The sequence below is a fragment of the Ranitomeya variabilis genome, chromosome 2, assembly GCF_051348905.1.
Source record: "Ranitomeya variabilis isolate aRanVar5 chromosome 2, aRanVar5.hap1, whole genome shotgun sequence".
NCBI classification, from domain to species: domain Eukaryota; kingdom Metazoa; phylum Chordata; class Amphibia; order Anura; family Dendrobatidae; genus Ranitomeya; species Ranitomeya variabilis.
In genome coordinates, this window is record NC_135233.1 from 874,701,979 (window position 1) to 874,725,014 (window position 23,036).

General features: G+C 40.3%; 1 protein-coding gene across 1 annotated transcript in view; it reads right to left on the reverse strand.

The window, feature by feature from the left end:
• The window catches only part of LOC143808069 (putative cation-transporting ATPase 13A4), a 361,151-nt gene that overhangs the window by 41,883 nt on the left and 296,232 nt on the right, over positions 1 to 23,036 (reverse strand). The window contains exons 17-24 of the mRNA XM_077290326.1: positions 21,524 to 21,641; positions 21,274 to 21,398; positions 18,022 to 18,185; positions 15,432 to 15,536; positions 9,671 to 9,750; positions 5,437 to 5,479; positions 3,303 to 3,412; positions 2,643 to 2,739 (exon numbers count right to left, since the gene is read on the reverse strand). Coding sequence (XP_077146441.1) covers positions 2,643 to 2,739; positions 3,303 to 3,412; positions 5,437 to 5,479; positions 9,671 to 9,750; positions 15,432 to 15,536; positions 18,022 to 18,185; positions 21,274 to 21,398; positions 21,524 to 21,641 — 842 coding nt within the window. The remainder of the gene's footprint in view (positions 1 to 2,642; positions 2,740 to 3,302; positions 3,413 to 5,436; positions 5,480 to 9,670; positions 9,751 to 15,431; positions 15,537 to 18,021; positions 18,186 to 21,273; positions 21,399 to 21,523; positions 21,642 to 23,036) is intronic.

A 23,036-nucleotide genomic window follows, 5' to 3' on the forward strand; every position in this document is an offset into this window, starting at 1 on the left:
GGGTGTCCTCCGAGTATATGTAAGTAGCAGAATGATTTACATCTGTTAGCCAGCATAAGTACATGTGGGGATTCCCTAGCAACCAGGCAACCCCCACATGTACTTATGCTGGCTAACAGATGTAAATCATTCAGCTGCGGCGCTGAAAACTAAATCTCCGAGTACTTACAATTACTCAGAGGACACTCGAGCGTGCTCGGAAAATCTCGAGTACTGAGTATACTCGCTCATCACTAGTAACGACCTGACCTATAAAACTGTTCCACTAGTTAACCCCTTCAGTGAACACTGTAAAAAAAAAAGAAAAATGAGGCAAAAAACAATGCTCTATCAACATACCACCGAACATAAAGTGGAATAACATGCAATCAAAAAGACAGATATAAATAAACATGGTACTGCAGTAAACGTCATCTTGCCCTGCAAAAAGCGAGCCACCATACAGTGTCATCAGTGAAAAAATTAAAAAGTTATAGCTCTCAGAATGCAAAAATAATTATTTTTTATATAAAATAGTTTTTATTGTATAGAAGCGCCAAAACACCAAAAAGATATAAATGAGGTATCGCTGTAATCATACTAACCCGAAGAATAAAACTGCTTTATTAATTTTACCACATGCGGAACAGTATAAATGCCCCACCCAAAAGAAATTCATGAATTGCTGGTTTATGTTCAGTAAGCCTCCCAAAAATCGTAATAAAAAGTGATAAAAAAATGTCATGTGCCCGAAAATGGTACCAATAAAAACGACAACACGTCCCACTAAAAACAAGACCTCACATGACTCTATGGGCCAAAATATGGAAAAATTATAGCTCTCAAAATGTGGTGATGCAAAAACTATTTTTTGCAATAAAAAGCATCTTTTAGCGTGTGACAGCTGCCAAACATAAAAACCCGTTATAAATAATAATTCAAACCCCCAATTTATCACCTTCATAGTTAGGGAAAAATAATAAAATTACTCTCTTCATGACCATTATCAATCTGGTTTCCACTCTTTACACTCTACTGAAACTGCCCTCACTAAAGTCTCTAATGATTTACTAACAGCTAAATCTATTGGTCACTACTCCATGCTAATTCTCTTGGATCTCTCCGCAGATTCGACACTGTGGAACATCATCTCCTCCTCACTATGCTCCTCTCCATCAGCCTTAAGGACACGGTTCTCTCCTGGTTCTCCTCTTAGCTCTCCAACCGCTCTTTCACTGTATATTTTGCTGGTTCCTCCTCCTCTCATCTTCCCCTTACTGTTGGGGTTCCACAAGGATCAGTTCTAGGCGCCCTCCTCTTCTCTTTGTATACTGCCCCTATTGGACAAACAATCAGTACATTTATGTTCCAGTACCATCTCTATGCTGATGACACCCAATTATACACCTCTACTCCTGTTATCACGCCTGCCTTTTTAGAAAACACCAGTGATTGATTTACCGCTGTCTCTAACATCATGTCCTCCCTCTATCTGAAGCTGAACCTGTCAAAAACGTTACTCCTCACGTTCTCTCCCTCTACTAACCTACCTTTGCCTGACATTGCCATCTCTGTGTGTGGTTCCACCATTACTCCCAAGCAACATGCCCACTGTCTTGGGTTTCATGCTTGATTCTGAGCTTTCAATCACCCCCCACATCCGATCCCTGGCTCCCTCTTGTTATCTGCACCTCAAAAACATTTCTAGAATTTGACCTTTTCTTACTTTCAACTCTGCAAAAAACTCTTACTGTTTCTCTTATTCATTCTCATCTGGACTATTGTAACTTTTTAGGGTTGGCGAAACAGACAGTAGGTGCGTACGCAACCCGGGGTCCACCGTGCAGGAGAGAAACCTGCTGCTAGTAACAGGCAGTACTATATGGCAGTATAAGCAAACTTTGTTACTTCACAGATTCACTATGAAAAGAGAATTACGTGCCCTGTTAACCTCACAGGAGATCACAGCTACCTAATAGAGCCAACAGTGGTCATGCAGTCAGAATAACACACAAGCAACTCCTCTCCGGTGGAGCTGAAATTCTAATGGCTATACGCCAGGCCTGAATCCACATACATAAAACTCCTCACCGGAGGTGCCGGTATTCTAGGGGCTTATTTTAGCCAAACCCTGACCACATACAACCATGACCACACTGGCGCTGAGCTCATAACATAGGTTTGATACTAGCGCATGGCCGTGCTGCCATGCAAACCTTTTATAGTTTTAGCATTCAAGGACCTTCTTAGTGGTCCAACAGGAACCGCTTCAGAACCTGCTCATGTGACCCCCGACCTCCAATGGGAGGTCATCCCGTGGTCATGCCCAGTATGGGAAAAGCAGGACTTAGTCCCAGAAAGGTCTGCTCGCTGCATTTTTTTTCCACAAATAAACACAGGTCATATCAAAGAAATTTTACCAATATCGTGAAGTAAAATATGTCACGAGAAAACAGTGTCAGAATCACTGGGATCCATGGAAGCATTCCAGAGTTATTAACTCATAAAGGGACAGTGGTCAAACTTGTAAAAATTGGCCTTGTCATTAACGTGCAAACCACCCTTGGGGGTTAAGTGGTTAAAGGCAAATTTGGGAAGGGTTATGTTAATGTACAACTAATAAAGATAGCATCAATTTAACATATTAAAATATATGATCATACCCAAAACAGAATCAGCATACATATAAATTCAATCAAAGCATATATTGCTATATACTTGAACACGCAGAATGATGTTACAAGGCAGTTTCTTCCTTCTCTGAAAAGAAAAATAAATAGCAAACTAAATAGAAATAAGTGACAAAATTTATTAGTTTTTATTTACCAATTAATTAACTGCCATACTTTTATCTTGATGGTAATAAACATTTTTATCTTGAAGATAACTAGTGGTGTTTTGCCGGAATGAAATGCGTATTGTAGACAATAGTTGCTAATTTATACTGTATATGATCTACTAGTGCTATCTTTGTGACTCATAATAACATGAATGCTATGAGCATGCTCTTTAAAAAAAACATGATATTATGTCTCGGTGCGAAAAAAAATCATTGCATTGTGATTCAATTAAAAAATGACTAAAGTTTGCACACTAAAGTAATAGTAAGATAAAAAAAATAATATCTATGAGATTTGAAAACATATGAACTGGCTAAACAAAAACTGTATCTGTGTTTAGTCTGTTAAATTGAATGTCTATTGTTTACATTTTGTAGTAGCACAAAACAGTGGCTGCAAACTCAATACAGAAAATTTGGGATGATCCTTGTTAAAATGGTATTTTCTATAGTTATTAGAGGCCTTCACTTTAGTAAAACTCACTTGATCAGTTTTGGCACACATTCAATATTGGGGATTTTTGAAGTAAATGGCGAGGCTACAGAGGCCTCCAGTTCTGATAAAGAGATTCCAGCATGAGCCACCTTTAAGGCCTGAAAAAATACAACAATGTTTAACTCAGAAAGTTGAATAATGCAGAATATTTAGGTAGTGCCATATTCCTCTCACATGCTGTTTGTGATAGTAAGTATTGAGGGCATCTTAATTATTCTTAATTATTCTTAAACTGAAATTGTTGCACTGATACATCACCCATTAATTCTCTTGTAGTTATCAATAAATGGCCCTATATTTATTACAGCTCAATAAACATCTACGTAATGTTGTGACAGCAAGAACCAACATAGCTAATAATTCATTTACTTGGTGGGTTTGTCCAGACTTTTCAGGAAAGTGTTTAGTGACTCTATGTAACTGTAGACTTCTGAATCCTCCCAGACTGCACTGGTGATGAGACTGAGGAGTCACATGATCGTAAGTATGAGATATGGCACTTTCCAACTAGCCACGTGCAGTAACGATGAATACAAGTGAATTGAGCAATTCTAGTTGGAATGTGGCCGGGAGTACACATATGGCACACTTTCATGATAAACCTGTACAGCCCCTTTAAAAAATAACTGTACTTTCAAGTAACTTTTCAAAATAAGCTGTCCCACATGTGTACATGAAGAATGGCACTATATTTGGCTGTTATATAACTTGAATTTTCACCAATTTCCCTTCTACAGGCTCTATTCCTAATTTGCAATTGACTTTGAGCTGGTGGGAGGATACAAGCTTCAGTGATGTCTCCAATACACAGAGACAGTTCTTCATTACTTAGCACATAGACAGAACCAGCAGCCGAGTACATCATTACAATACAGTCCTAAGCAACGTAGATGGTCAAGCAAAATACATATAAGAAAGTGCTACATGACATTTCTTTGATCTGCTGTCACCCTACTGGGACCTGTGGTGCTTCTGGGATTAGTACATCATGGTGATTAGCTGATCACATGTCCTCATTGGTATCAGAGTGCCCATATTTGAGTTAAACAGGTTTATGGTTTCTTGTGGTAGGGAAGTTGTTAAGAATTCCTTGTTTAAAATCTGCTGAATTTTCCGTTGACTTCAGCAGCGGCTTATTGGGACTACTCCTCTTTCATGATTTAAACCCTCTCCTTCCATTTCCATTCCAGCTCTAGCATTTCTATCCCGTGCCCTACTTCTCTAGAATAAGTGATCATGGAGAAGCCATGGTGTTCCTTTTGAAACCTGTAGAGTTCCATTTGTTTGTGTGGTTGTTGTCACCTGTCTGTCTCTTTCCTGGTGTTTTCTTATCATAGTACTAAGATTAGCATCTTGCTATCCTTCACACTATCTGGGGCTAAGCCCAGTGTCAGCCATGGCTTAGGCACGTGATCATAAACGGGGAGAAGAACCCATTTAGGGCGATTAGGTGAGTGTTTAGTGGTCACCGTCCTTTCCCTCTCACTATCGTCAGTACTCGTTTTTTGCTGTTTCTTCATCTCTTTGCCTCACACACCGGGCATCTCTCAGTACCATTTATTATTTCAATTTTTGGGTAAAGTGGAGTTTGGAACTTTTGCTGTGATACTGTTAGAGCAATGAGGCTAGAACTATCTGCTAGAGGAAATTGTTATGGTGAATTAATCAAAAGAATTAAAAAATGGAATGAATGCCTTTTGTGAAGAATTATAGTACAAATTTTATGCACTAAATTGCAGAGATGGGTTGATGATTCATAGATTTATTCTGATTCTGTGATACTGTGATATTTGAAGTCAGGAAGGAATGTTTCCCAACAATATGTCTTCTGTCTTATTGAAGAAAGGAGGGGTTATCTTCCACTGAATCAACATTGCAATAGAATAGGTTGAATTATATGGACTTTTTTTCAGGTTTACAGACTATATTACGATGTTTGTTATTGTTAATGGTGATTTTATTTATTGCATAGGTCACTGTAATATGACCCATATTTATTTACCAATATTAGTATATTATCCATATTATTTATGGATCATTCAATTCAGAATAAAAAACAAATGGAAGAACTTAAGGAAAATCTAAGCATAAGTTATAAGAAAGAATTCTAAATGTTACTCACCCCGCAGTCATTTGCTCCATCACCACACATTCCAGCATAATAACTAAAGAAAATTGGATATTAATTTATTTCATATTTGTGTAATGTACTGTAAGTTTTTGCTAAGTTTATTCTTTAAAATCTTAAACATAAACCTGAGGTCCCCAATCTATGGCTTGGAACCACATGTGACATGTAGGCTTTGATTGTGTGGCTTGTGGCTATCTGCCAGCTTGGTGCGTTAATACCAGGATTATGAGGAGCAGATCTACAGATGGTGACTTTTGTGAGTAGCCCTGCATAGAAGGGCAGAACTGGATGCACATATACTGAATATACTGAAGAGAGGATGATACTTCCAGTTAGAGGGCTGCTTGAAGCTAGATGTAATGGTGTGGTGAATGTGCTTAATGCAAGAATGCCAAAAGGGAGCACAGTGCAAACCCCTGGTTGTAAATATACTGCATATAAGGGAAGAGAGGAGATAGGGTTTTATTCTGTTTCCTGTGAGGAAACTTTTGCTGTTGTTATATTGGGTCTGTAGGGCCCTTGGTCTCACAATGGCATAAGTGGGAGGAGGGGTCCTGCCTAATGTGACTCACACTATATTGTATATAGGAGCTGAATGTGGCTCAAGGTAAGAAAGGTTGTAGTCCACTCATATACACACGTTCATTTACAGTATTATGGCATATTTATGTCTTTCAGTAAAGCCGTCTCATCCATGTATTAATTGTTTTGCCATTTGAATATGCAGCTTTTATGTTCCCAGCAAAGTCATTCATTTTCTGAATATGTGTTAAAAGGTAAATTGTTAAAACATACAATCTCACATATAAGCTTGTTAACATCTATTTATATAATTGACTTGTAATGTATTCATTACCTGTTTTGTCTAGATGTCACCGTATCCCAGAATTCCAAGCAGAGGAAGTTCCCCAACCACCATATTGGGACATGCATGTGATGGCTGTCTCAATATGGAAACTACTGCTGGTACCAACCTATTGCGCGGTACCACAAGCAGAACACCGTCGCACCACACACACACACACACTCTATACACCGTATGCACACACTCATACACTATCACACACTCACACTCTATATGCTGTACACACCACACGCACACACACTCACACACTCACATACTCAGACACACACACACTCACACTCACACACACACACACACACTCACATTCACACTCTCACATTCACACTTTCACACTCACACTTTCACACTCACACTTTCACACTCACATTCACACACTCACGCAGCCTCTTGCATGGTACCACCAGCAGAACACATTCGCGAACATGCCACCGCCGGGATCAGCCGAATGATTCACCAAATGAACGAAAGTTCATTTTAAAAATTGACTGTGTCTGACCATGTACGGAGCATACCACATCTCCTGGGCAGGGGAGGAAGTAAAATATAATACTGACAATACAGCAGGGGATCACAGTGGATTCATTTTGTGATGTAAAATATTTCACTGTCTGTTTTTAAAAAATATTTTACCTCACAAAATGTATCCTCTGAGATCTCCTGCTGTAATGTCAGTATTGACTTTTGCTTCCTGCCCTGCCCAAGAGCCGTGGTATGTTCGGTACATGGTCAGACACAGATAATTTTTAAAATGAATTTTTGTTTGTGGGAAACCCCCTTTAAAAAGCAAATATCAACATCAACATGGCTCCTCATAAAAAGTACGCCAATGACAATGAAAGGAAAGCAGCAAACAACATCGAAGACAACAAAGGGCAAATGAGACTCTTGAAGAGCAACAGCATCACTGGGACAAAAACAATGCATATAAGCGTAGGCGTAGGAGTCTCCTGATGCAAACGTCATTAGATTATCACAGGATGCCATTAGGCAACAACAGCGCCGCATGCCTGCTCCCATCGTGACATTACCACCTTTCAATGCAACAGCATCGGGCCTCCATCTACACCATGTTCCAAATTATTATGCAAATGATATTTTTCTCAGATTTTCCTAAATGGTAGGTGCAAATGACAGTCAGTCTAATAAATGTCATCACGCGTTAGCATATCCATTGAATTTTATTGAAGAAACCTCCCAATGATAACAGTATAATCTCCAACATGAATAAAAACTAAAAATGCACTGTTCCAAATTATTATGCACAGAAGAATTTTGAAACATTTGATATGCTTTAAAGAACTGAAAATGCTCATTTGTGGAATTTACAGCATTAGGAGGTCACATTCACTGAACAAAAAAGCTATTTAACTCCAAAACATCCCAACAGGCCAAGTTACATGTTAACCCTTTTTTGATATCACCTTGACAATTCTTGCATCCATTGAATTTGTGAGTTTTTTGAGAGTTTCTGCTTGTATTTCTTTGCATGAAGTCAGAAAAGCCTCCCAGAGCTGCTGTTTTGATGTGAACTGCCTCCCTCCCTCATAGATCTTTTGCTTGATGATACTCCAAAAGTTCTCTATAGGGTTGAGGTCAGGGGAAGATGGTGGCCACACCATGAGTTTATCTCCTTTTATGTTCATAGCAGACAATGATCCAGAGGTATTCTTTGCAGCATGAGATGCTGCATTGTCATGCATGAAGATGATTTTGCTTCTGAAAGCACGTTTCTGCTTTTTATACCATGGAAAAAAGTTGTCAGTCAGAAACTCTATATGCTTTGCAGAGGTCATTTTCACACCTCCGGGAACCTTTAAGGGACCTACCAGCTGATTCCCCATGATTCTGGCCCAAAATATGACTCCTCCACCTCCTTGCTGACATTGCAGCCTTGTTGAGACATGGTGGCCATCCACCAACCAACCACTACTCCATCCATCTGGACCCTCTAGGGTTGTTTGACATTCATCAGTAAATAAGACTGTTTGGAAATTAGTCTTCATGTATGTCTGGGCCCACTGCAACCGTTTCTGCTTGTGAACACTATTTAGGGATGGCTGAATAGCAGGTTCATGCACCACAGCAAGCCTTTGAAGGATCCTACACCTTGAGGTTCGAGGGACTTCAGAGACACGAACAGCTTCAAATAACTGTTTTCTGCTTTGTAATGGTATTTTGGCAGCTACTCTCTTAATCCAATGAATTTGTCTGGCAGAAACCTTCCTCATTATGCCTTTTTCTGTATGAACTCTGTCTGTGCTCTGTGTCAGTCACAAATCTCTTCACAATATGATCACTCTTAAGTTTTCGTGAAATATCTAATGTTTTCATATCTTGCCCAAGGCATTGCACTATTTACTGTAAGGGTGCGTGTCCACGGTCCGTAATGCTGGCGCTTTGGACAGAGCGGAAAACCCGCCCAAAGTTCTGCCCCCTTCTGTATGCGCAGTGATTCCAGATGTGTTCATTGCACACATCCGGAATCTCCGCACCCCATACATAGGGCCCTGTTATTTACCTTGTGGCGACGGAGTGTCGCTGCAAGGTAAACAGACATGCTGCATTCTAAAAAGACGCGCCGCATGTCCGGAAACGCAGGGCCGCCGGATGTGTATTCGCACGCATAGTGGAGACGGGATTTCCTAAAATCCCCTCCACTATGCTGTAACATCTGGACGCTGTGGGTTGAACGCTGCGGCTGTACACAGCGTTCTTTCCACAGCTAACCCGGATGTAATCCTGAACGTGGACACATACCCTAACGCTTTTCAGCAGCAGAGATCCTTTTTATTTCCCATATTGCTTGAAGCCTGTGGCTTGCTTAATAATGTGGAACATCATTTTTAAGTAGTCTTCCTTTAATTAGAATCACCTGGAAAACTAATAGTGATGAGCGAATGTACTTTTTACTTGAGATTTCCCGAGCATGCTCGGGTGTCCTCCGAGTATTTTTTAGTGCTCGGAAATTTAGTTTTTATTGCTGCAGCTGAATGATTTACATCTGTTAGCCAGCATAAGTACATGTTGGGGTTGCCTGGTTGCTAGGGAATCACCACATGTGCTTATGTTGGCTAACACATGTAAAACATTCAGCTGCGGCAATAAAAACTAAATCTCCAAGCACTAAAAAATATTCTGAGGACACCCGAGCGTGCTCGAGAAATCTCGAGTAACGAGTATATTTGCTCATCACTACTAATTATCACATGTGTTTCAAATTGATTTCCGTGATCCATTGAGCCCTGAGACACAACACCATCCACGAGTTTATTTGAAAAACAAAACAATTAAATCTTTATGACACTTAAATCCAATTTGCATAATAATTTGGAACACAGTGTAGTTACTAAATAAACTTACTCTATTTTTTGTAATTCTTCAATAAGACTGGATTTTTGTCCTGGACTCATTCTAGCAAAAATTGTGCCTTTGAGAAGGATCTGTAAAATAATTAAATGTTATTCTTAATATGTAAATTATTGATGTAGCACAAAAAAATTAAGTGGATTTCATATTTAAACATTGCAATCACTGGGCTGACGCTTCTTGTGGATAGGAAAGAAATGATATTTTCAGGACAGCTGATTTAAAGAGGTTTTCCACTACTTTAACATTGGTGACCTATCCTTGGATGTCTTTTTTTTTTTTTTTTTTTTTTTATAACTGCGGCTCATCTATTTTACTTGATTTAATTAAAGGTTGTGTTTTAGCTTCCCACATTTTGCTGGCTATACAGGTGCATTTCCCAAAATTAGAATATCATCAAAAAAGATAATTTATTTCAGTTCTTCAACACAAAAAGTGAAACTCATATATTATATAGATCATTACAAACAGAGTGATCTATTACAAGTGTTTATTTCTGTTAATGTTGATTATGGCTTACAGCCAATGAAAAACCAAAAAGTCATTGTCTCAGTAAATTAGAATACCTTATAACACCAGCTTGAAAAAATTATTTTAAAATCCAAAATGTTGGCGTACTGAAATGTATATTCAGTAAAAGCACTCAATACTTGGTCGGGGCTCCTTTGGCAATTACTGCATCAATGTTATGTGGCATGGAGGCAATCAGCCTGTGGCACTGCTGAGGTGTTATGGAAACCCAAGTTGCTTTGATAGCAGCATTCAACTTGTCTGCATTGTGGGGTCTGGTGTCTCTCATCTTCCTCTTTACAATACCCAATAGATTATCTATGGGGTTAAGGTCAGATGAGTTTGCTAGCCAATCAAGCACAGTGATACTGTTGTTTTTAAACCAGGTATTGGTACTTTTGGCAGTGTGGACAGGTGCTACGTCCTGCTGGAGAATGAAATTTCCATCTCCAAAAAAGCTTGTCTGCAAAGGGAAGCATTAAGTGCTCTAAAATTTCCCGGTAGATGGCTGCACTGACTTTGGTCTTGATAAAACACAGTGTACCTATACCAGCAGATGACATGGCTCCCCAAACCATCATGGATTGTGGAAACTTCATACTAGACCTCAAGCAGCTTGGGTTGCCTGTCTCTCCATTCTTCCTCCAGACTCTGGGACCTTGATTTCTAAGGTCTAGTGTGAAGCATCAGTCAGGCTTTGGGAGGCATGTCATCTGCTGGTGTTGGCCCACTGTGTTTTATCAAGACCAAAGTCAGTGCAGCCGTCTATCAGGAAATTTTAGAGCACTTCATGCTTTCATCTGCCGACAAGCTTTTTGGAGATGGAAATGTATATCTCCAGCAGGATTGTTTCATGTCCACCCTGCCAAAAGTACCAATTCTTGGTGTAAAAACAACAGTATCACTGTGCTTGATTGGCCACCAAACTCATCTGACCTTAACCCCATAGAGAATCAATGGAGTATTGTCAAGAGGAAGATGAGAGACCCAACAATGCAGACAAGCTGAAGGCTACTATCAAAGCAACCTGGGCTTCCATAATATCACAGCAGTGCCACAGACTGATCGTCTCCATGCCATATACATTTCAGTAGGCCGACATTTCGGATTTTAAAATCATTTTTTCAAGCTGGTGTTATAAAGTATTCTAATTTACTGAGATAATGTCTTTTGGGTTTTCATTGGCTGTAAACCATAATCATCAACATTAACAGAAATAAACACTTGAAATACAGCAGTCTGATTGTATTGACTATATATAATATGAAAATAAATATGTAAAGTAGCGGCGCTCGTAAGATGGATGGGGATAGCTGCGGGTAGTACTCCTTACCACACAAAAGGAGAAAGGGGACTGTAAACAATAAAACTAATATTTTAGCAATATTAATACCTGCGCTAAACAAAGTACTTTAGTCAGCATTCACGATAGGTAGTTACTTGTTTGGTGAGAGGGTTGCTAGAGATTTGCTTGTGAGTTTTTATGACAGGTCAGGGGTTGATGATGGGAGGGGACTAAAGATGGGAAATAATGCAAATTGTTAAAAATATAAAGTCACAAATAATGAATGGCTCGTATATCATATGTCATATAGTTGCTGCGCATAAGTAAAATAGTGCCATACAATGTGATTAATATACTATTCAGAACTACTTGTTGGTTAACACTATAAATCACTTTTGAGGAGCTTAAAATAACACCCCGTAAGTGCATGTGCCTAAGATAAAAAGGTATGTGCTACTCCAGAAAAAGACTTCATATGCACAATAGGTGGAGTCCAATACCTGTAGTGCCGATGATATGAGGAAAAAGAAACACAGTAGAATGTCCGTGCGTCCTTAGTAATGTTAATAAAGCAGGTGAGGCGGTTTTACTTAGCTGTATAGATGCTGTCTTTGTTGTCTCTCAGGCGGCTTGTGCAGGCGCCGTCCCGGCCGGTGACGGACGCTTGCGCGGCCTGTGCTTGGTAAGCCTTGTGCGGCATTGTGCAGGACCTGCAGTGACGTTCGGGTCACGTGATCGTCAGTCACGTGGTGCCCTTAGTGATGCTACGGAGCGCTGTGAGAGCCAAAAAACCAACGCGTTTCGGAAATGCTACGGTTTCCTTCATCAGGGTTGGCTCCCCCTGCGCTTCCCGACCTTTTATACCCACGGTCTCATCCTCCATAGGTTTAGCTGAATGCAAATAGTTCCACCTCGTTATTTAGGCCTCTAGGTTTTAATGTATCCAGTTTAAAAATATACCTTGTTTCTTCCCGGGACATCTGCTTAATAAAGTCCCCATTTCGCCAGTCCCGTTGTACTACTTTCATTCCTGTAACTTTAATTCCCTGTGTGGATCCTTTGTGGTGAATGAGGAAATGTTTAGATAATGGATGTGCATCATATTTATTACGTATGTTCCTAAGGTGTTCGTTGATCCTTTTACATAAGGGACGTTTGGTACGCCCCACGTATTGTTTACCACATGGGCATTCCAATACATAAATGACTCCTTCTGTGTTGCATGTTATGAAGTCTGTAATGGGAATTTTCCTACCATTCTTTGATGACACATCTTTTTGTTTCATTAGTTTCAGGAGTTTGCACATTTTGCATTTCTGGCAGGGGAAAAAACCTTGGATTATTTGCTTAAAAGGGCCCTTTTTACTACATATGGGATTGGGGTTGCGGACCGTGGGGGGCAATGATTAAGCCTAAATTGCGCGCTTTCCTATAAACAAACCGTGGACGGTTTGGTAATATGTCCCCTATTATTTTGCCCTCCTTTAGGAGGCTCCTATGTCTATTTACAATTTTGCTCAGTATGTGAATATTGGAATTATACTGAGTAATAATTGGTATTGCAATTTGAACTTGTTGGTCATGGGAACAAACTCCATCCTCTCCTACTTCTACACTTATGTTATTTTCACCCAGAAGATTATTTCTGGGGATTTCTTTCACCTCCTTCTTTGCTATAAGCAGGGATTCTTTGTCATATCCCTTATTCAGAAATTTATTGATAAGTACATCTGCCTCCCTCTCATAATCCGCCGTAATAGTACAGTTACGATTTGCTCTTATTAGTTGACTACGGGGAACATTTAGTAACCACCGTGGTAGGTGGCAGCTATTCATAGAAATGAAGCTGTTAGAATCTGTTGGTTTCATATATGTGCATGTTTGCAATTTGCCTTTATTGATTAAAATATTGAGATCTAAAAATTGTACACTCTCTTTACTGGTATGGGCAGTAAATTGTAAGTAAAATTCATTTTTATTTAAATTATCTAAAAATCCTTTAAGGTCCTCTGCTTTATTAAGCAGATGTCCCGGGAAGAAACGAGGTATATTTTTGAACTGGATACATTAAAACCTAGAGGCCTAAATAACGAGGTGGAACTATTTGCATTCAGCTAAACCTATGGAGGATGAGACCGTGGGTATAAAAGGTCGGGAAGCGCAGGGGGAGCCAACCCTGATGAAGGAAACCGTAGCATTTCCGAAACGCGTTGGTTTTTTGGCTCTCACAGCGCTCCGTAGCATCACTAAGGGCACCACGTGACTGACGATCACGTGACCCGAACGTCACTGCAGGTCCTGCACAACGCCGCACAAGGCTTACCAAGCACAGGCCGCGCAAGCGTCCGTCACCGGCCGGGACGGTGCCTGCACAAGCCGCCTGAGAGACAACAAAGACAGCATCTATACAGCTAAGTAAAACCGCCTCACCTGCTTTATTAACATTACTAAGGACGCACGGACATTCTACTGTGTTTCTTTTTCCTCATATCATCGGCACTACAGGTATTGGACTCCACCTATTGTGCATATGAAGTCTTTTTCTGGAGTAGCACATACCTTTTTATCTTAGGCACACGCACTTACGGGGTGTTATTTTAAGCTCCTCAAAAGTGATTTATAGTATTAACCAACAAGTAGTTCTGAATAGTATATTAATCACATTGTATGGCACTATTTTACTTATGCGCAGCAACTATATGACATATGATATACGAGCCATTCATTATTTGTGACTTTATATTTTTAACAATTTGCATTATTTCCCATCTTTAGTCCCCTCCCATCATCAACCCCTGACCTGTCATAAAAACTCACAAGCAAATCTCTAGCAACCCTCTCACCAAACAGGTAACTACCTATCGTGAATGCTGACTAAAGTACTTTGTTTAGCACAAAGTTTGTTTGCTAAAATATTAGTTTTATTGTATATATAATATGAGTTTCACTTTTTGTATTGACAAAATGAAGTATATTAACTTTTTGATGATATTCTAATTTCGTGAGATACACCTGTATAAGGATAGAAAGACATACACCACAGTATAATGTATTACTGCAGCACTTCAGAACATAGATAATGGAAGTGGTAGTCTCAGTCTGTGAATAATAATACACATATTCAAGTACTGGTGCAGGACCTGTAGAGTCTTTTTGACTGTGTTGACTAATCTGTGAAATACTACATTTCAGCACCTTCGTAATGCCAGTTTTTTAAAAGTATTATTCATGACTTGTGAAGCAGGCAAGCCATAAGCTGTATCATTTTTTGATTTATCATTTTTAATAGGGGGCCACCTGTGGAATCTGAGGGAACCATCCACTTATATGGGTAAGCTGCCTGATTTTTGTCAGTGCTTATATTTATTGCACTATGATATCTGACCTTATATTATTATGGACATGTTTACTGAGTTACTTGGGACTGTGGGATTTTTTCACAAGTCCTTAATGTGATTGTAACACCTTTCTGGCAGAACCCGGGGTGTAAACTTTTGATTGTTTCCTCTTATTCCCCATGCATACCATTAGTTTCCTCTACACCCTATTTTTGGCTATGTGCCTGTTTTTTATTGTGACATAATTTGTTATTATTGGTCTAAATAAAATTTATACTATTTTATTAATATGAGTCTTGGGATTCTATTACTCCGTTCTCTTGTGTTATATGTATGTGGGAGTTTCCTGAGTGGTCCTATAAGATTTGGACAGCATTATTGGAGGAGGTATACAATTGAACTCCTGGCCACAAAACTACTGTAAGGTTTTTGAGTTTTGTGTTAAATGACTATGATGATGATGATTCTGTGGTGGACAAGACCTGGAAACCAATTAGGGGAACTACTATTATACAGCCGTGAGTAATGTCCTTCTCTTAATATATTTGTGGCGTGAACACAGCCTAAGCCATTATTTCTATAATGAGAACTGTGCCAGTGATGCAAATGTTGTTATACTCACTTTAGGAAGTAATTCATAGAAATGATTTACAATAACTTTATATGATTTTCCAGTCATAGCAAAATTAAAACTCTGTTTTGCGTCACAGATGCTGATACAAGAGTCCTGGATATGGAGATAAAAACAAATATTAATGATCAACTTGGCAAGAAAATCTTTTGAAAATTTTAATTTTATTTAATTTACTGTCTTTGCTGAAGTCTTCCCCAAAAATCAGATTTGCAGCAGTATCCAATCAGCCAGAGAAGATATGAATAACACTCAGGTCCTTTACCCCTGTGTCCAATCCCTTAGTAATGTCAAAGTGACCTCAACATGTTTGCCTATGTGTAAATGGAGGGTAAGCATTCTTTACGGCTCTGCGATCACTAACATCACCTGCACCGATCCCCAATTTGATGGCAAAAGCCGCTCAGTGCCGCTGACCTCACCAATTAGCTTCAGCACCGACGACCTCATGTCAGTACTGCAGATATAAACAGTCACTAGGAACAGCAGCGGAGACTCATTGCTGGACTCTGGAATGGTTAGTAATGCAGCCTGGGACACAAGGTATATTGAATTGTAAAATGCCTTTAATATACCATAAGATAGTGTGACCATAATGATTTTCCGTTGAATAAGAAAATGCATTGGTTTAGCCATTGATGGAATCTCTATGTAGAGCCTAATCAAGGATGGACTGACTAACTAGAACTCTAGTACATCCAACAGCATGTTCATACAGAGTATTTGTTATATCGGATTAAGAAATTTACACTTTCAAATACATTTAATGCTTAATGGTAATCTGTCAGCATGTTTTTCTATGTAACCTAGCCTAGATAACCTATCTAGGTTAAGAAATGGGGTATGTAAACTTTTAATCAGGGTTATTTGGATGTTTTGGGTTGTCATTATGATTTAAAAAGAGAAAACCCAGTAGTTTGACAATACATGGCTTCTCCCAAACACTAACCATGAGTGGAGAATAAGATTTGGTGTTATGATTCATATTCTCTGAAAAAAGGCCAAGAAAATAAAAATTCTGCTACGCCTATAAATAGTAGGTTGCACCTGAAATGCATTTTCATACACCAAAACTGTCATAGCTGCCAACTGCAGTTTTTTAATGCTTTAAAGGGAACCTGTCACCCCCAAAATCGAAGATGAGCTAAGCCCACCTGCATCAGGGGCTTATCTACAGCATTCTGTAATGCTGTAAATAAGCCCCTGATGTATCCTGAAAGATGACAAAAAGAGGTTACATTATACTCAACTGGGGGGCGGTCTGGTTCGATGGGCGTCACGGTCCGGTCCGGGCCTCCCATCTTCTTACGATGACGTCCTCTTCTTGTATTCACGCTGCGGCTCCGGCGCAGGCATACTTTGTCTGCCCTGTTGAGGGCAAAGTACTGCAGTGCGCAGGTGCCAGGAAAGGTCAGAGATGCCTGCGCACTGAAGCACTTTGCTCTGCCCTCAAAAGGGCAGACAAAGTACGCCTGCGCCAGAGCCGCAGCATGAAGACAAGAGGACATCATCCTATGAAGATAGGAGACCCTGGACCGGACCATGACGCCCATCGGATCGCACCTCAGTGGGACCGCCCCTGGGTGAGTATAATCTTCCCTCTTTTTCTCATCTTTCAGGATACATCGGGGGCTTATCTACAGCATTACAGAATGCTGTAGATAAGCCCCAGTTTCTGGTGGGCTTAGCTTATCTTCAATTTTGGGGGTGACAGGTTCCCTTTAAAGGGAATCTGTCACCAGGATTTTGCGACATAATCTGAGAGAAGTATGATATAAGGTCAGACACACTGATTCATACGATATATCATGTAATGGTTTGCTTGCTATATTTTTAATAAAATCACAGTTTTTTCAGCAGTAGATTATAATTAGAGGAATAGTAAACCTGCTGCCAGATAGTCCTTCATATTCATAAGCTCTGTGTAAGCACACCTCACCACTGATTGGCAGCTGTCTGTGCGCACTGTATATGGGGGGAGAGTTGCCAATCAGTGATGTGGGAAGGGTTATTCACAGCTCAGCATTCTGAGAAGTGATAAATCTGCAATAGGTAAAACTGTAATTTTATAAAAAATATAGCAAGCAGAGCATTAAGTGATATATTGCAGGAATCAGTTAATCTGCCCCTATAGCAGTCTGCTCTCAGATGGGGTTACAAAAACCAGGTGATAAATCCCTTTAAAGGGAATCTGTCTCCTCCTGTATGATTTACTATGGGTAAACATGTAATTGAATGGTTAAAGTGAACCTTTCAGCAGGAATTTGCTCAGTAAATGACAGACACTGTCAGATTGGCGGAGTTATACTGATTAAAATGATACCTTGGCTGATTAAATATTGTGTGGAAAAAAATTAACATTCATCAAAATGGCTGCGACTTTATCATGATACAAGAGCTAATATGCATTTATTGGTAAACCCAAGGTCTCTATTCAAATTTGACTGATATTAGGTTTCAAGAAAATATCCTAGTATCTTTCAGAAGTAATGACTCCCAATTATAAATGTCAGTTCTGTGAGAAGACTTTTGGACTTCATTGGTACACGAATAAGCGATAATGTAAAATACTGGACTATACCTGTGGAGCATTACTCTTGTCTTGGATCTTCTCACTGCTTCCCCAAGTAATTGATGCAGGATAACTTCCTTCTGGAGCATTGGCGTCTATGACAATCAACTCACTCCCTGGAGGAATCATGCCTGAAGCTTTTCCAATAGTACAAGCAGTCTGGAGGTTGTCACCTAAGAAAAACAACTGCAAGTAAATAGAATGTCCTGCTTGCTCCTTTCTCCATCTTTGCTGATGTGCTGTAATCATTTAGCCAAAAGAACATGGTTTGAATGCAATCCAGAGGATAGAAATTTATCTTATTTTTTAATTCTATATTATTTGCTTCAGTAGATAACACATTGGACAAATGACAAATATTACATAATGAAATATTCAATGGCACCACACTGAGGCCATGTTCACACAATGCGTTTTTTACCGCGGAACCACAGCGATTTTGCCGCTGCGGGTCCGCAGCTGTTTTCCATGCAGGGTACAGTACAATGTAACCCTATGGAAAACAGGAAACGCTGTGCACATGATCCTGAAATTCACTAAAAAAGCCGCGCTGAATAGCTGCGGTAAAAAAGAAGGACCATGTCACTTCTTTGTGCGGAACTGCAGCGGTTCTGCACCCATAGACCTCCATTGTGAGGTCAAACCCGCAGTAAAACCCGCAGATCAAAAATATATCTGCGGGTTTTATTGCGGTTATGGGTGGAGAAACTGCTGCAGCAGGAAGTGCGGGGAAGCGGGCAGAAGTATGTGGGCGGAAGTGCGTGGGCGGAGTGTGTTCCGAAGTGACATGGAGGCATACCATCGCATGGGGATCGATGTCGGCTGTTTGATAGATTTGGTATGTGTGTGTGTGTGTGTGTGTGTCCCCATGCGACGCTAGTGCCACCATTGTGCTAAGTCGCCGTATGGGACTACTACTCCCATCCAGTATTAGGATGGGAGAGTTGTCCCTGTGTCCGGCGACTTAGCACAGTTGTAAAGTTACACAAAACACACACAATACACATACATGACACACAGTACATACAACATATAACACAGAGTATATACTCACCAACAGCACACTGGTAGGCGAAGCCCTCGATCCCCTAGAAAAAATCCCAAAATAAAAAATCAAATCCATACTCCCTGTCCGCAGAATCCATAAAATGAGTGTCCCACGCCGATCGGCTGCTCTCCGGCGATACACTGCTAGGAGCGAAGCTCCTAGCAGTGTATCGCTTACTGTTCCGGAGTTCAATGGCGCCGGCGTCTCGGTTAACGGCAGTACAGCTGCGTTGAACTTTCCCACGCAGCACTGCCGTTAAGCAAGAGTGCCGGGGTTAATGACCGCCGGTAAACTCTCGCGCATGCGCAGTGACACACCGACAGGAACTATGGCTCCTGTCAGTGTGTTGCTGCAGCCGTGGAGAGCAGACATATCTCTGGATGTGTCTGTTCTCCATGGAAGATCTTCGTGGGACCCTCGATGGATTTCTGCGGACAGGGCCAGGGAGTATGAATTTGTTTTTTTATTTTGCGTCTTTTTCAGGTCGAGGGTCTTCAGGACGGATTGAGCGTACAATAAAATATGGTCAAAAAGTGTGTGTCTTTATTTAATTAAAATATTTTTTTTCCAGTGTTTGTGTTTTTTTTTTAACCCTTTCATTGGATTAATAATGGATAGGCGTCTTATTGACGCCTCTCCATTATTAACCGGGATTAATGCCACCTTACAACAGCAAAAATACGTGCAACTGAAATATGTGGCACTTAAATACGTGATATGTGGCACTTAAATACGTGGCACTTAAATACGTGGCACTTAAATACGTGGCACTGAAATACGTGGCACTGAAATACGTGATACGTGGCACTTAAATACGTGATATGTGGCACTGAAATACGTGGCACTGAAATACGTGATACGTGGCACTTAAATACGTTGCACTTAAATACGTGGGACTGAAATTCGTGATACGTGGCACTTAAATACGTGGCACTGAAATACGTGGCACTGAAATACGTGGCACTGAAATACGTGATACGTGGCACTGAAATATGTGGCACTGAAATATGTGGCACTGAAATACGTGATATGTGGCACTTAAATACGTTGCACTTAAATACGTGGCACTGAAATTCGTGATACGTGGCACTTAAATACGTGGCACTTAAATACATGATACGTGGCACTTAAATACGTGGCACTGAAATACGTGATACGTGGCACTTAAATACGTGGCACTGAAATACATGGCACTGAAATACGTGGCACTGAAATACGTGGCACTGAAATACGTGGCACTGAAATACGTGGCACTGAAATACGTGATACGTGGCACTTAAATACGTGATACGTGGCACTGAAATACGTAATACGTGGCACTGAAATACGTGGCACTGAAATACGTGATACGTGGCACTGAAATACGTGGCACTGAAATTCATGATACGTGGCACTTAAATACGTGGCACTGAAATATGTGATACGTGGCACTAAGTCTACGTTCACATTTGCGGTCTGCGCCGCAGCGTCGCCGCATGCGTCATGCGCCCCTATATTTAACATGGGGGCGCATGGACATGCGTTGCACTTGCGTTTTGCGACACATGCGTCACTGCGGCGCACGCGTCTGGGCGCAGAGGACGCAGCAAGTTGCATTATTGCTGCATAAAAAAAAAAAACAAAAAAAGGACGCATGCATCGCAAAACGCAGCGTTGTGCATGCGTTTTGCTGCGTTTTTGTTTGCGTTGTGCGTTGCGTCGCCGACGCTGCGGTGCACAACGCAAATGTGAATGTAGCCTTAAATACGTGGCACTTAAATAGCTGGATAGAGCTGGATCCGCGGGCTGTGATCTGGCCTACGCTCAGCACTCTGCGGAGCGCTGTCATTCAAAACACGTCCACTCATTTTGGTGTTTAGTCCCAAAATGGAGGATGGAAGAAGAAAAGGGTTGGACAAGGAAATGACATCATTTCTTTTTTTTTTTTCCCCACTGCAGTTAAAGCTTTATTTGTGTCAAACACAGACAATCTGCAGAGAAAACTGCATAAAAAAACCGCACTAAAAACCGCACCAAAAACGCACCAAAGCGCACCAAAAACCGCACCTGCGTTTTCTGCCAAGAGCTGCGGTTTTTAATGCAGAAAAACAGCAGGGAAATCAGGAACGTGTGAACATGGCCTGACACTTCTTCAAGCCAATCACATCAAATAATGAGCCACTCTTATAATATATCTTATAACATAGATTTGTAGTAGTAAAATACAAATGTACCAGTTATCATGACAGTCCTTAATTTTGCTTCCGTAAGTTCCTGAATCACCGGTTTTGTCTCAGGTTTTAATTTATTTTCCATTATAAGAAATCCAAGAAACACTAAATCAGACTCTACTTCTTCCCTTAGAAAACATAATGAATAAATAAATAAATAAAATGGTATGGAATGTACTAATAATATGTTAAGACGATGATCATTTCTGACAAACATAAAAAGCTTATAATTACTCTCATTGTATTACTTTACCTTTCTAAGCTTTCTATGATCTGGGCATTATTTGTAGCTAGCGTCTTGTATGCCAGCGCAATCACTCGGAAACCTTGTAAAGTATAATGTTCAAGTTCTCTGTGGTAATTTAGTGGCACTGCACAACAAAAAAAAATATTTTGGCGTTATTAACATTAAAGATGTTATGTCTGATCGATTTTCACATATACTAATTTGCACTGTCACAGGCCCCATGTTATTTCTACACAATGATATCTGATCTTGATTGGCCTGCACAGTTCATGTTGAAGATCAATAAATAATGTACTGTATTCAATAATTTAATATTGTATTTATCTATACAGAATTGGTAAAAATACAAATTTTGATTTATTGAATTTATTAAACTAAAAGCTATATACAGTTGAAACCAGTAGTTTACATTCACTATATAAAAAGACACATATGCATGTTTTTCTCAATATCTGACATGCAATCAGAATAAATCTTTCCCATTTTAGGTCAATTAGGATTACCATAATCTATAAATATAAAACTCAAAATCTGTAGTAGCCCGCTCTATACAAATACAAAGATCTCCCCCCGATTTGGGTGAAATTTGGCACACCCACTCTCCACCCACAGGAGCAGAATACTGCACACGTTACATCTCTCTAGCATCCCCCGTCATGAGATTGGGAACCCCAAAGTTAGGCCCTATACATATAATGGGGAAATGTGAAATCTGTAGTAGCCCACTCTACTGTATACAAATCCACAGTTCTTGCCCGATTTGGGTGAAATTTGGCACACCCCCTCTCCACCCACAGGAGCAGAACACTGCGCATGTTAAATTTTGCGAGCATCCCCCTGTCATGAGATTGGGGCCCCCAAAATTAGGCCCTATACATATAATGGAGAAATGTGAAGTAAAAGTGCTGAGGGGAAAACAACAGTTGTGACTGACAGGGACAGATTATAGCGACGGCGCCAAAGAGTTGCTAAAGGGGCCGCACCACCACACATAACACACAAACATTTCACAAACACCATACAAACATCACACAGACAGCACACATACACCAACCCACAAACAACACCACACAAACGCCACAACATACCACCCAAACAACAGACCACTCTAGACACACACAACACAAACATCACTCTACAAATACCACAACACCACCCCAAAAATACCACATGCACACCACACACACGCACACAAGGACCACACACGCATGCAAACACTCAGATGGATACACCCTACACACACGGATGAACATTACTGAGCAGCAATATTGGTCAGGCAAAAAATGCCTCATAGTAAGATTGTCATTATTGCTTACTATACAGGGAGCTTTCATCACTGAAGCTGCTGAGGTAAAGTGAAAGCTGAGCTCTAATTGGTTGCTATGTGCAACTAGGCAAGTCTGCCTGTGAGGCAGTTTTCGTTACTGAGATGTGAGCTCCTGCAGGTCATAGTAATATTGTCTGAGGGCTGCGCTGTATTTACTATTCATCCTATTACATCTCTTATCAGTGTCAGGTG